Source organism: Macaca thibetana, chromosome 9, assembly GCF_024542745.1.
Source record: "Macaca thibetana thibetana isolate TM-01 chromosome 9, ASM2454274v1, whole genome shotgun sequence".
In the NCBI taxonomy this organism is placed as follows: domain Eukaryota; kingdom Metazoa; phylum Chordata; class Mammalia; order Primates; family Cercopithecidae; genus Macaca; species Macaca thibetana.
The window spans coordinates 96,877,110-96,890,606 of NC_065586.1; the positions used below are offsets into that span (position 1 = coordinate 96,877,110).

Sequence of the window (13,497 nt, forward strand, 5' to 3'; positions counted from 1 at the left end):
GCAAGGAAGGGAGCCCAGTCATGTGCAGCTGTGTCCCAGAGGACATGTCTGTGGACCAGGGGTAGCACTCTCATCTTGACTCGCTTTGTCTCCCACCCTCCAGGCTCTAGCTGGAGAGCCCTCCAGGGACAGAAGTCCAGCAGCTGGTGGGGGAGCAGATTTTGCTCATTGGAACTTTATCTGGTCCACTTGCACTGTTGGCTCAAAGCTCCTGATTCACTTCAGGGTGGTTTTCTATCATGTAAATGCCATAAACACTAACAGCAAAATAGCTCACTGGCTGGCCCCCTGCTCTCCACACCTGCCAGGCCCAGCACCTGCAGCTCCACTTGGAGAGGACAAGGAATAGCCATCACTCCCTGTAGGGGTGATGGTGGGGTGTCCTCCAAGCCTGAAGGAAAGATGGGGTATTAGGGACAAGAAAGATAAGCAAGATGATAGAGGTCCCTTTGGCTACTGGAGAGACCACAGCTGAATATCTTGCTGAGAAGGAGGAGTAAAACCAGGTCATCTCCCTCCCATCTCCATCTGGGTTTGGAATGCACAGAGACACAGGCAAAGGCAAATACACACACACACACACACACACACACACACACACACACAAATGCACAGAGACACAAAGAGCTATACAAAACAGAGATGCATACATACAGCTGATCATAGATATTTAGCTTAGACACATGCAAAGGCACACTCAGACTTGCGCATTCAGGTGCAGAACGGCACACGTACCCCCGCACGTCTGCACAGAGCTCTTTCCTCTCCAAGAGTTTCCTCTCCATGCAGTACCCTGGTGTGAGTAGAGACAGGCCCCTTTCTTCCAGGCCTCACTCCTTCCCCTTTGTGTTTTTCCAGGTCGTGACATGGCGAGCACCACTCTGCCTGGTTACCCCCCTCACGTGCCCCCCACTGGCCAGGGAAGCTACCCCACCTCCACCCTGGCAGGAATGGTGCCTGGTAGGTGACAATGCTGCAGCTGCCTAATCTAGGTGGGGGGAACTAAATTGTGGGTGAGCTGCTGAATGGTCTGTAGTCTGAGGCTGGGGTGGGGGGAGACCCAACGTCCCCTCCCTGCAAACCACTGCTATTCTGTCCCTCTCTCTCCCTAGAGGCTGCAGTTGGTCCCTCATCCTCCCTCATGAGCAAGCCCGGGAGGAAGCTTGCAGAAGTGCCCCCTTGTGTGCAACCCACTGTATGTCATGGCCCCTCCACAGCGCCCACCCACCCAAGTCTGTGCCCGAGGAGCACTCAGCCTCAGCTCCACCCTCAGTGCCCAGCCCACCCCAGCCAGCTGACACTGCTTGGAAGAGCCTGCCCTGGTTTCCATGGAAACTTGGAGCCAAGAACCATTTCCAGGGGCATGTCAGTCACTCAGACAAAGCCACCCTGGTCCACACCAAGACACAAGGGAAGACCAATGTTGAGAACCAACGCCAACCCAGAGGCAGGAGGGAGCTAGTCCCTAAGAGGAATGGAGATCAGGCTGCGGCAGGAACCAGGGAGACTCACTGCAGCGAGACAGGCTAGAACACCCCTATACCTCTTCAGAGGCACCCAGCCTTCCATTGCTCCCCTGGGGCTCTGACCCATCCCTGATCAGAGGAGTTGGGTTTGGGTTGTTTGGATCAGAGAGGCAGAGGCTCTATTTAACGTCTGGTGACTGCAGCTGGAGGTTGTACTATACCCATCCCCAATCCCCAGATTGGGAGCAGGGGCTTGAAGCCAAAGAGAGCTGAAGTTCCTATGCACACAAACACCAAAACACTCTTGTCTTAAGAAGGGTTAGACTCACTCAGCCAGCAACTCACTCCCTCTGGCCGCCCTCTATATGGCCTTTCCCTGAAGTTCAACTCTCATTGGTATGGGGAAGGGGGAGGATAGAAGAGAGTGGTTGGCCCCATCCATCCAGGGACATTTAGGGATAACCATGGGTAAGCAGAGCTTGGGGTGGGACAGTGGCAAAGAGGGAGATTGCTGCTGGGTCTTATAGACTAGGGGCTGAAGGGAGTTAGAGGTGTGGGTAAAGGGATTCCTGCCCAGATTTAGGGGAAGGGAAGTAGAAGCCTTATTGGGGGGCAAGGAGATTTTAGGCAGAAGCTCCCAGCAGTGAGCAGGTGGGGGTTGGAGGAGGTTTTAAAGAGGTGGGGGTGAGGGAAGAGTGGGGAAGTGGGGGCAGGGAGTCTGCAGGGAGGTGGGGAAGAGGGAGCCGCAGAGAGCTCGTGGTGGTGAGGGGGGAGTCGTTAAACAGAATCTAGTGCTGATGAGGAAATTACACTTGTTTCATTAGCGATGGGGAAGGAGATAGCTCAGTTCCTCTTGGTCACAGTTGAGCTCAGAAGCTCATTATCCTGCTGCACGCATGCTTTCCCTCCTCGTCAATAAACAGGCTTTCCAGTGGCTGCATCCCCCACCCCCACCCCAGCTCCCTCTCAGAGAGGGGCCCCTTCTCCTCTACTTAACCCGCGGTTAGGGATCACTGTAAACAGTCTGGGGTCATCACACAGGAGAAAGGGCGAGGGGGAAACCTGGAGGCCTGGCCTTTCTCCCGCAGAGGGAGGGAGGCAGCTTCCGACGGCTCCCAACCCACGGGCCCTCTGCTCACCGCTCGCGGACCAGCGAGCAGTTCACCTGCTTCCTGCCGCCTCCATCCCCTGCCGCGTAGCCCAAGCAACCAACCTCTAGAGGGAAAAGCGGGAGGGCGGTGTCTCCCAACAGAGCCCCCACCTCTTGCGTTGGCACCGCGCATTGATGCCATTCTTAGGACTTTCTGGGAGAAAGTGTCCCGAAGGCCTTTCTTCGCCACCGTCCCCCACCCCCATTTCCGCCCATTGGGGGCCATGCCTCCTAGAACTGGAGTGGCCTCTATAAAGCCCTGGCCCCCGGCGCGACAGGGTGCACGCGCCCCAGTACAAACCCTTCGTGGGTGGCCGCGAGCACCTCCGCTGGGAAGCCCGGGGCGGGCACTGGCCCACAGGGTCCACCCGTGGGTGTGCGAGCGCGTCGGTGCTTCCCGCCTCCCCGGGCTCTCCCCACGCGGACGCGGTGATCGCCCCACCTCCGCCCGGCCCACTCGCCAGGCTATTACCCTGCCCGCGACACCTGCGCCTGAGACCCGGAGGGAGGAGCGGGCGGAGAAGCCACCGGCCGGACTCGTGGGGTCCGCCCCGGCGTGCACGCGTCTGATCCCCACTCCCCGACCCTCCCGCAGGGAGCGAGTTCTCCGGCAACCCGTACAGCCACCCCCAGTACACGGCCTACAACGAGGCTTGGAGATTCAGCAACCCCGCCTTACTAAGTGAGTACGCCACCTGGCTGGCCGGCGGCTCAGCGCGGCCGCGCGGCTTCTGGGCACGGTCCCACTCCCGGCGACCCGATCTCTGGGGGCTCGGCCGGGCCAGGGGGACAGGTTTGCTAGTGCAGTACTGAGGCCCGGGGACCCCTTGAGGACGCCCGCACCTCCTGCCCTCCCGTCCCCTCCCTGGTCGCTCGAGGCTCTGCGCCGCCCTCGCCCTCGGATCCCCTGGAGGGTGCGCAGCCGGGCTTCCCCGGATCGGGTCCCTCTCATGCCCCGTGAACGCAACTATTCTCCAGGGCAACTGGCTCCACCGCCCAGCCAACGTCTCCCAGTCCGGATCCCGCTGGACCCCAGCCAGGGGAGGTCTTTTCTTTGCTTTTCTTTCCTTTTTTGTTCTCCTGTTTGTCCTCTCACCCAGCCCATTCTTCTCCTGTGTTAACTTCCAGGTTCCCCTTATTATTATAGTGCCGCCCCCCGGGGCTCCGCCCCTGCCGCTGCTGCCGCTGCCTATGACCGCCACTAGTTACCGCGGGGACCACATCAAGCTTCAGGCCGACAGCTTCGGCCTCCACATCGTCCCCGTCTGACCCCACCCCGGAGGGAGGGAGGACCGACCCGACGCGATGCCTCCCGGCCACCGCCCCAGCCTCACCCCATCCCAGGACACCCGCAACCCTTCACATCACCCCCTCGAAGGCCGGACAGGACGGGTGGAGCCGCGGGCGGGACCCTCAGGCCCGGGCTCACCGCCCCCAACCCCGCCCGCCGCCCCTCCCCGCCTGCCTGGACTGCGCGGCGCTGCTAAGCGGACTCGGCCCAGCTCGCCCAGGCCTCGACCGAGCCAGCCCCGAAGCCCGCCAGCCACCCGGCCGGACTCGGGCGCGACCAGCCGGCGCGCGCCGTAAGTTTCTGTGACACACAATCAGCGCGGACCGCAGCGCGGCCCAGCCCCAGGCACCCGCTTCGGACGCTCGGGCGCCGGGAGGCTTCGCTGGAGGGGCTGGGCCAAGGAGATTAAGAACAAAACGACTTTCTACTGAAGTAGGAAGAGCTCGCTGCCGAATCCTTGGGGAAAATTCTTTACCCCCAGTGCCAGGCGGACTGCCCTCGCCTTCAGGGTGTGCCCTGCCGCAGAAGGTGGAATGAGGGAGTGGGGGTCCCGCTCTAGGAACGGGCTTTGGGGTCGTCAGGTCTTTCCAAGGTTGGGACCCAAGGAGCGAGGGGTCCAGCAACCCGCACCGACCGAGCTGGGCTCTCGGCTCTTCACTGCTCCGCCTGGACTGCCTAGTTCCCCAGGGCCCGGCACCTCCTGCTGCGAGACCCGGCTCTCAGCCCTGCCTTGCCCCTACCTCAGCGTCTCTTCCACCTGCTGGCCTCCCAGTTTCCCCTCCTGCCCGTCCTTCGCCCGTCTTCGACGCCCTGCATCCTCCTCCCTGACTCGCAGCCCCATCGGATGCTCTTCCGGGACCGCCGCAGGACCAGTTTCCATAGGCTGCGGACTGGGATCTTCCTTCAGCAGTTACTTGATTCCCCCTCCCCCGACACAGACTCTCAATCTGCCGGTGGTAAGAACCGGTTCTGAGCTGGCGTCTGAGCTGCTGCGGGGTGGAAGTGAGGGGCTGCCCACTCCACTCCTCCCACCCCCTCCCAGCCTCCTCCTCCGGCAGGAACTGAACAGAACCACAAAAAGTCTACATTTATTTAATATGATGGTCTTTGCAAAAAGGAACAAAACAACACAAAAGGCCACCAGGCTGCTGCTTTGTGGAAAGATGGTGTGTGTTGTGTGAAGGCGAACCCCGGTGTACATAACCCCTCCCCCTCCGCCCTGCCCCGCCCAGCCCCATAGAGTCCCTGTCGCCCGCCGGCCCTGCCTGTAGATACGCCCCGCTGTCTGTGCTGTGAGAGTCGCCGCTCGCTGGGGGGGAGGGGGGAACACAGCTACACGCCCATTAAAGCACAGCACGTCCTGCGGGAGGGGGGCATTTTTTATGTTACAAAAAAATTACGAAAGAAAAGAAATCTCTATGCAAAATGACGAACATGGTCCTGTGGACTCCTCTGGCCTGTTTTGTTGGCTCTTTCTCTGTAATTCCGTGTTTTCGCTTTTTCCTCCCTGCCCTTCTCTCCCTCTGCCCCTCTCTCCTCTCCGCTTCTCTCTCGCTCTGTCTCTGTCTCTCTCCGTCTCTGTCGCTCTCGTCTGTCTGTCTCTGTTCCTTCCTCGGCCTCTCTTCCCAGCCCTGGCCCGGCCGCCCTGTCTCCGCAGGCTAGATCCGAAGTGGCAGCTCCAGCCCCCGGGCTCGCCCCCTCGCGGCCGTGCCCCGCGCGCCCCGTGCGGCCGAAGGCCGGGCCGCCCCGCCCCGCCCCGCCCCACCCCGTAGTTGCTCTTTCGGTAGTGGCGATGCGCCCTGCATGTCTCCTCACCCGTGGATCGTGACGACTCGAAATAACAGAAACAAAGTCAATAAAAGTGAAAATAAATAAATAAAAATTCTTGAACAAATCCGAAAAGGCTTGGAGTCCTCGCCCAGATCTCTCTCCCCTTCGAGCCTTTTTTATTTGAAAAGGAAAAAGAGAAAAGAGAATCGTTTAAGGGAACCCGGCGCCCAGCCAGGCCCCAGTGGCCCGAACGGGGCGGCGAGGGCGCCGAAGTCCAAGGTCCGACTCATCCCAGTCCTGTGGGGCTGGCCGGGCAGAGGCCCCGGACCCAGGCCCAGGCCTAACCTGCTAAAAGTTCCCCGGACGGTTCTGGTCTCCCCGGCCACTTTCAGCGCGTTGGTTCGTTTTCATTCTTTTTCTTTTGTGCACATAAGAAATAAATAATAATAATAATAATAAAGAATAAAATTTTGTATGTCACTCCCCATGGCTCCAAGTTTGTCTCTCCCTGTCTCTGAGATGGGCCTCCCCTCCATTGGTGGATCCCCAAAAGTCCCTTCAATGATCTTCCCAACGACACTCCCACTGCGACCTCCAACTCCTTTGCGGAGACCTCCTTGGCGGCAGCTGAACCACGGTGGAGGCCGAGGCAAGCCTGCCCTTTAGTAGCCACCCTCCCCCATGCACCCTGGCCCTGGGACAGGAAGTTCTTACTCTCCGAAACTTCAGAATAACTCCCAGTTAGGCGCCTATACTAGGCCAACTCTGTGGTCCTATCAGTACACCTGCATCCAGATTTAGGGTGCTGGCTCTCAGAACCCTACGTCTGAGGCCCTCTCCACGTGGGTGGAGGGGTGGTCGTCTGTCCTATCTCCTCCCTCCGTTCCCCATCCAGTGCAGTTGCGCGTGGGCGCAGCAGCAATTTTATCCCTGGAGTCTGCAATGAGATGCGAAGACCGCACAGGCTTGCCGCAAATTTCCTCGCTCTGCGTTTACTTCTGGGCCCGAAGAATGCCCCGCAGAGGCCCCGGGAGCTGGTTCATGGGTCTTCATGCGCCTCCAGTGTCTTGCGGAGCCCCGGGCCCCAGCAAGAAGCGGCTGAAATTGGTGCGCCTTGTGCTGTGGTCTGGGTGTGTCCCCGAGAGAGCACGCAGACGCCTATGTCTGTCGCGGGGCGGTCGGCGGCTTCCTGCATAGGGACGGCTTTCTGTTCATCTATGTGTTCGTCTATATGTCCCTGGTTGGGTCTGGGGGTGTGGTAGTAGGAGAATTGTTTTATTTTAGCCATCCTTGCTGTTCTTGTGTCCAGGTGCCCAGTGAAAGATCTGTATGTCTCCACCTCTCTGTTCTCTGTTTGGGAGGTGTTGCAGGGGTTGGGGGATGTGGTGACTGTCCAGGATTGTTCTGCTGCATCAGAGATACTTGGGAGGGTCTCCTTTCCATCCCTTCAACAGCTTCCCAGCTCTGGCCCTCCCACACTCTTGCCAACACAAAGGGCCCAGCTTCCACCTGGAAACTTTCCTTCTGTGCCCCTGGGACTCCTTCCCAGCTCAGCTTCTATCGCAGCTTCCTCCCACTTGAAAGGCTCTTGAATCTCTGAGCTGCCAGGGATGCAAGCAGGACGTTGGGGCAGACTAAGAAGTGACCTTCCCCTTTGGTTTGGGACAGTGTCTCCTAGACACCTCCTTCCCATCAGAATCCCAGAGACCTTTCTTTCAAGCCAATCTGCCCAGGTTCACCCACATCATGGCACTTCTGGGGGATGTGCAGGACCCTCTACAAATCAGCAAACCCTCAATCAAGTCCATTCCCTTCCCCCTCCCTCTGCACCTGTGTCTCCCCGCTATTCTTCATCTCAGCAAATGGCAGTTGCACCCTTCGCCCTGCTTGGTATTGGCTCTCTTGACCACCAGCCTCCTAGAAGAGTGGCCTTCAAACTTCTTTGGTCATACACCCTCTCAGCCAAAAGAATTCTGAATGTGTACTCCAATATAAGTATATTTACTGATTTACAAATTTCATAAATATATTATTGGACTAACATATCATGAATCTTGTAAAAGGTAAAATATTAAAAGAACGAGATTGGAATATGTAAAAATAGAAGTTCTGATGTTCTCATACCCAAATGGATTATCTTGCACTCCCTGGAAGATGTGCACCCTTGGAGATCCTGGTCATAACCCATGAAAACCCAGCATGGCAGAACTCCTGACTATTGCCTAGTGCCCAGCGAGTACATTTCTGGAAGTTGCCAGGGCACTGGCTTGGGCCAGGGCAGCCCAGTGAACACTGCCCTCATCATATATAGCAGGTACCAGACCCCCAGTGCCTGGCTTTTCTTCCAGGTCCACCCCAGACAGGGAGCCTTGCCCTGCCCAATCCATCGATTTGGGAGCCATGGCCTCATGTGGGTCTCACTGGAACCTCTTCTGTTCTATTTCTGGTCTCTCTCAGACTGAATTGGACAGCAAACATTCCACTGTTTACAGTAAGCACCTCTGCCCAGAGGCTTCATGCGGTGTCCCTCCTAGAGTGCTGATTTGGGGCCTGAGGGCACCAAAACATGATCTATCATCCTTGGCCAGTTGCAGCCCCACTCACCCACCCCAGACACAAAAAGGGCCTGTTCTCCTGCTTCAGTTCGTTTTCTCCAGAAGTCATGTTGACTCTGCTGGCTCTGTCCCCATCCCACCCCTACAGAGTTCCCGGCTGAGGCACACCAAGTATGACAGTTAGAAACAGATGAACAGAAGTGTCCTGGGTTGAGGGAAGAGTAGGAGCAAAGACAGGAAGTCATGAAAATACGCTAGATACAATGTGGCTGGAGTATCAAGTGCTGGGGGAGGGGTGGGGATGGAGGGAGTTGGCAGGAGATGAAGCTACAAAGGTAATCAGAACACTGTCGTGGGCATGCCAAAATGGTACCTGTCACACACGCAGCTCCTCTAAGGAAGCTGCCCTACCCACAGTCACTTCCTGCGTATGTAGACAATGTATTTGTACCAGCGACTCTGTTACTGGTACAGAATTGGACTGGAACACAAATCTATGCTGAACCAATCAATCCTCCTCTCTGGGGGGGGTCGGGGGTGGGGGAACTAGGAAGTATGGAAAGAAAGAGGCCATTAACCATGAAAAGAAAAGCCCAAAGGAGGCCCTAAGGGCCTTCCCTAGTCCTCCTCATCTCAGTAAAGTATAGCTCCATTCTACTGTCACTCAAGTCCCAAACCCATATCTTCCCTGACTCCTCCTGTCTTTTGCATCCCACATTTGATTCATCAGCAAAACCAGACAATTCTACCTTTAAAATTGATCCAGAGCATGACCTCTTCCAACTACCTGTACTGGACTATCCAGGATCAAGCCACCGTGGTCCTTCACCTGAGCTTGCAAACAGAACGTTCTAATTGGCCTTCCTGCTTCCATCTTAGATTCCCTCCAGCAGCCAGAATGGTCCCCCAAAATGTACGGCAATCCATGTCCCTCCTTTGCCCAGAAACCTTCGGTGGCTCCCCATCTCTCTCAGCGTCAAAGTCAAAATCCCTCCCCATCCCCACCACTACCTTAACTCACCTTCCATCACCTCCCTTGGCTCACTGTGCTCTCTGAGCCTGATGGTAGGAGCCCTCAATCATGTGAAGAGGAGGATGACCCACAGAGAGAGTAGCTGAGTCTCTAATGAGGAGGACTGAGAGGGCAGATGTTCCTGCCTCTCCTGCAGTGCAGAGGATTGAGACTCAAACTGCACTAAACTCCTCAAATAACTCCCACCATTCCTTGGGGACTCTCTGTTCCTTACAACCCAAAGCACCTCCCACAGTCCCCGTGGGGGGCATCAAGAGTGCATCCCTCCTTCGCTTGGGAAGCTGCCCCCTACCATCCTGTGTAGTTCTCGTGGGACTGTCAATCACAGTACCCCATCAGCTCCTACCACATATTTGGGCTTGTGATGCTCCTCCGGCCAATGAGGAACCCATGTCCCTGGCCACAGCACAGAGATAAAAAGTTAGAAACAATGGGAGTTCTCTCACGAGCAGTGTTATGGAGTTCTGGAAGAGAGGAGGGGTTTTTGGACTGTGAGCTGCAATGATAAGGGCTTGGGACTCCACTATGTGGAGAATGTCTGCCCGAGGGTGAAGTCATGCTCAGAGTCAAGCAGAGACCAGCAGAGCTGAGAGGTAGAGGGAAAAAAAAAAAAAATCTAGTACTATCACTCAAACCTCTGGAGCCAGCTAGGCCCGAAGCAAGCCCTGTTTTCGGATTTCCAGGGTCAAAATTCAATACCTTCTCCTTGTTTTGACTAAGCAAATGTGCTGGGTCTGTCATTTGCAACCAAAAAAATTCTGATTTAAACAGTTCTGGAAGACACACATGCCCTGTTAAGAGCTTTGGATTTTTCTTCCCCTTAGAGGCAACGTGAGCTATGGAAACTTTTTGAGCAAGAGAGAATAGCTTAGTAAGTCGCATTTTTGGAAGAGTGCTCTATCCATAATGAAGAAGTGGAATACAAGGAGAGACAGTGGGTACAGGAAGAACTGTACGAGACCACTACCATGGTCCAGGCAAGAGATAATGGGAATGTATGCTAATGACTAGATTAGCTCCTGAAGGAAACTGACAAGGAAGCATGACACGGTTTTATTTTTAAGTAGAAAAGAAAGACAAGTGCAGATCAGAAGACCTGCTGTATGAGAAAGAGAAAATAAGAATCTTTCTTGCATTTGCTTATATACACATAAACAGAAAGATAAAATGGTTGTCTCTGAGCTGGGAACAATGTGGACAGGACAGGGCAAGTATAGTCATTTCTGTGACTATAATTTTTTAAAACCTAATTTTGACTTTAATGAAAAATAAAATTTCAATTAAGAAAGATAAAGAGACAACCAGGTCCTTGACACATATAACCATAATGCATAAGCCAAATTTGGCTTTTCTTGATGTTCTATGGCGAAGGAAAGGCCATTTGATTTGGAGAATAGCGGATACCTGGTGACCTCCAAGCTAGTGTTTTCTACAGATGGAAGTGAGGGGTGGCTAAAATGTAAGGATGAAGAAAGGGGCAGAATGTAATCAATTCTTTTCAAATATTTGGAAGGGAGCCGAACAGGAGTGGGGCCTGGTGATGGTATGGTCTGTGAGCTCAAGAGAAGGTTCTTTTTGGCCAAGGGCTATGTGGACAAGCCCGTGGCTGAGGCAGAGGGTGAAAGGCAGGGATATGAAGAGAAGCTGCTCATGATGGACATGAGGGGCCTGAAAGAATGGGGCACAGGCATGTGGGGAGGGCTGGGGAGGAACCAGAGAATTCTGCTTGGGAGAGGAAGATCTTGAAGGGACAGGGTCCACTAGATTTGCTTGGAAAGATTGTAGGAGCCACAGCTGCCGTCTGCTGAGAGTGAGGGGAGCAGGACTGGATCCTGCCTTGAGCGGGTAGAGAATTTTGGAAGAATCTCTCCTGGGGATTCAGAAGGAAGTTGTGAGGGCAGCAGGAGCACATGGCCAACAGCAGCAGGAAGAGTTCACACTGTGGGGAAGTCCTAGGCTCCATCCTTCAAGACACAGAAGCCAGGCCCCCAAAATTACACTGCCCTCCTCCCGAACTCCATCCACATCTCCCTTCTCCAGGGGCCTCCCTAGCTGACTGAACCCTGGCAGCACCTTGAGCCCATGCTCATCGTCTGATCTCTGTGACTGTTCATCCTCAAGTGCCCACGTGTGGCCTCAGCTGCCTTATGTGGGAAAGCCACCACCTGCCCCGCAAGGAATACCCAGCATGCAACCTACAGGCAGAAGAAAAACCATGTGTGTATGGAGGCATCTCCACGCTGAGGGCAAAAGGGACCCACAAGAGAGTCACAAGGCTGGCTCACAAGGTCACTATGTGACCTTCAACAAAGCTCACTCTCTCTCTGTGCATCAGTTTCCTTGTGTGTAAAACCAGATGATCACTAGGGTTCCTTCCCACTTGGACATTCTAGGCTTCTGTAGTTCTAGACTGTAGGTGCTCAGGCAATCTCTGTGACCAGAAGGAGTTCGCCTAAACTCTGTAGAGGTGAGGTGGGTGCACTCAGATGGGGAAGGGGATGTGGGAAAGTTTTTTAATCTACAGAAGGAGGAGGCATGGATTTATTTATGTGTTGCCACCTTCCCTATCTGAGAGTTAGGACTGCCTTTTCCTATTTCTCTTCCCACTCTCTGCCCAGAGGTCCCTGGGATGGGTCTCTGTAAGCATTGAGGCAGATGAATGGTGATCTGAGGGGACCAGTGAGGGTGCAGGGTAGGGCACTAGGGGAGGGAGACAAAGGAAGTTGCTCTTTGGGGCCAAGAACATTTCCAGCCTCCCCCCACACCTCTGCATGACCAAACCATTCCAATACCCTAATTAGCCAGTCCCTTAGGCCCCTGTTAGGCAGGCCGGCTGAGCGCCCAACTCCCTGGGGACCAGCCCCTTTACCCCGCAGACTAATCAGTTCTTCACTCCTTGAGTGCATGAGTGTCCTCATCACACACGCATGCGCACACACACACATACCCTCCCTTATTCTCACCCAGAACCCTAGGCCCCATTCCAGCCTTACGAGTGTTAATGTAGGGTGGTGCTGAATTTCCCCAGTGACCATATTCCCATTTGGGTTGATTGAAGAGTTGGAAAGAGACTAGACAAAGTCTGGGGACTCCTCTCCAATTTGAGGTTTTCTCTCAAACTTGTGGGGTCAGGATGTGTAGCCAAGGATGAAGCCACAATTGGGGTGCTCTATGGTACCCCAAGCCCTTGCACTGGTACCATCTAGGGTCAATATTCACCCTAAATCAAACCCCCTCCTCCCCCTCATCCTGTCTCCCCAGTCCATATCCCCACCCCCTACCCCCGACACCCGCACTGTCAGCCCAAACACATGATAAATTGCCTTGTCAACAGAATTCATTCAGGGACCAATTAATTCCACAGAAATGAACCAGGAGCCATCAGTTGCTGAAAAACTCAGAGTGCAGGGAGTGCAGGGAGGGGGTACAGGCAGAGGGTGGGTAGCAGGGGAGGGGATGGGGAGGCTGGAGAAGTTAGTCTGACAGAAATTGGTCATTTAATGCTTAAGTGCACGCTAGACAGCCCTGTCATCGCCTGCGGCCCCCGTGCGGGATTAATTATCGGAGGAGGAGAGGGCAGCCCAGCCCAACCTAGCCGTCTGTCACCAACCAATGCTGGAGTCACCCAAGCCTTGGGCCACCCTGGGTCCCCTTCCAAGTCTCCAGGCCTCCTGCTCCTCTGACTTCCAGGTCCCCCCAGATCCCAGTCCTAGGCCCAACCTCCTATCTTGGCCCCTCAGCCACATTTAGTCGTGGCCTTGCCATCAGCTAGTCCAACCAGGAAGACTTCTTCAACTCCTTGACTGAGTGAGGCCCAAACTCCCCACATTCCCCTGTCATTATTCTCAAACATCCTAGGTGAACACGTGTGCAGAACCCAAGGCATAGTTTTGTCCCATCCATTGATCCTAATCTGAGAGAACAGCACCATCATCCACTCCATGGCTCAAGCCAGAATCCCATCATTATCCTTGACTCCTCCCTCTCCCTCATCTTCTCTCATCCAATCAGAATCTAAGTCCTGGGAGTTCAGCCTCCTATAAATACATCACATCTGGTCCACTTGCTTCTAGCTGTCTGCCACCACTCAAGGTTGAGCCATCATCTACTCTGCCTGCTCTGCTGATTCAGGCTCTTGCTTGAGGATAATGTTATTTTTTTTAGACGCAAATAACATCCTGTTGCACTGCCTCCCTCCCTGATACTAACACCCAGCTTAACACTCTTCTGGG

The 13,497-nt window shown here is 55.0% G+C and overlaps 2 protein-coding genes across 8 annotated transcripts in view; one reads left to right on the forward strand and one right to left on the reverse strand.

Annotated features, from left to right (window-relative positions):
• Positions 1-6,157, forward strand: part of PAX2 (paired box 2) — an 81,660-nt gene extending 75,503 nt beyond the window's left edge. For 2 of the 7 annotated variants that reach the window (XM_050805018.1, XM_050805021.1), the window contains 4 exons: positions 859-960; positions 1,113-1,195; positions 3,212-3,298; positions 3,764-3,841. In XM_050805018.1, coding sequence (XP_050660975.1) covers positions 859-960; positions 1,113-1,195; positions 3,212-3,298 — 272 coding nt within the window. In that variant the 3' untranslated portion in view covers positions 3,764-3,841. Of the gene's footprint in view, positions 1-858; positions 961-1,112; positions 1,196-3,211; positions 3,299-3,744 lie in introns of all 7 variants that reach the window. The other 5 variants (XM_050805019.1, XM_050805022.1, XM_050805015.1 and 2 more) reach the window with 3 other exon arrangements.
• The window catches only part of NDUFB8 (NADH:ubiquinone oxidoreductase subunit B8), a 943,883-nt gene that overhangs the window by 301,166 nt on the left and 629,220 nt on the right, over positions 1-13,497 (reverse strand). The window lies entirely within an intron of this gene.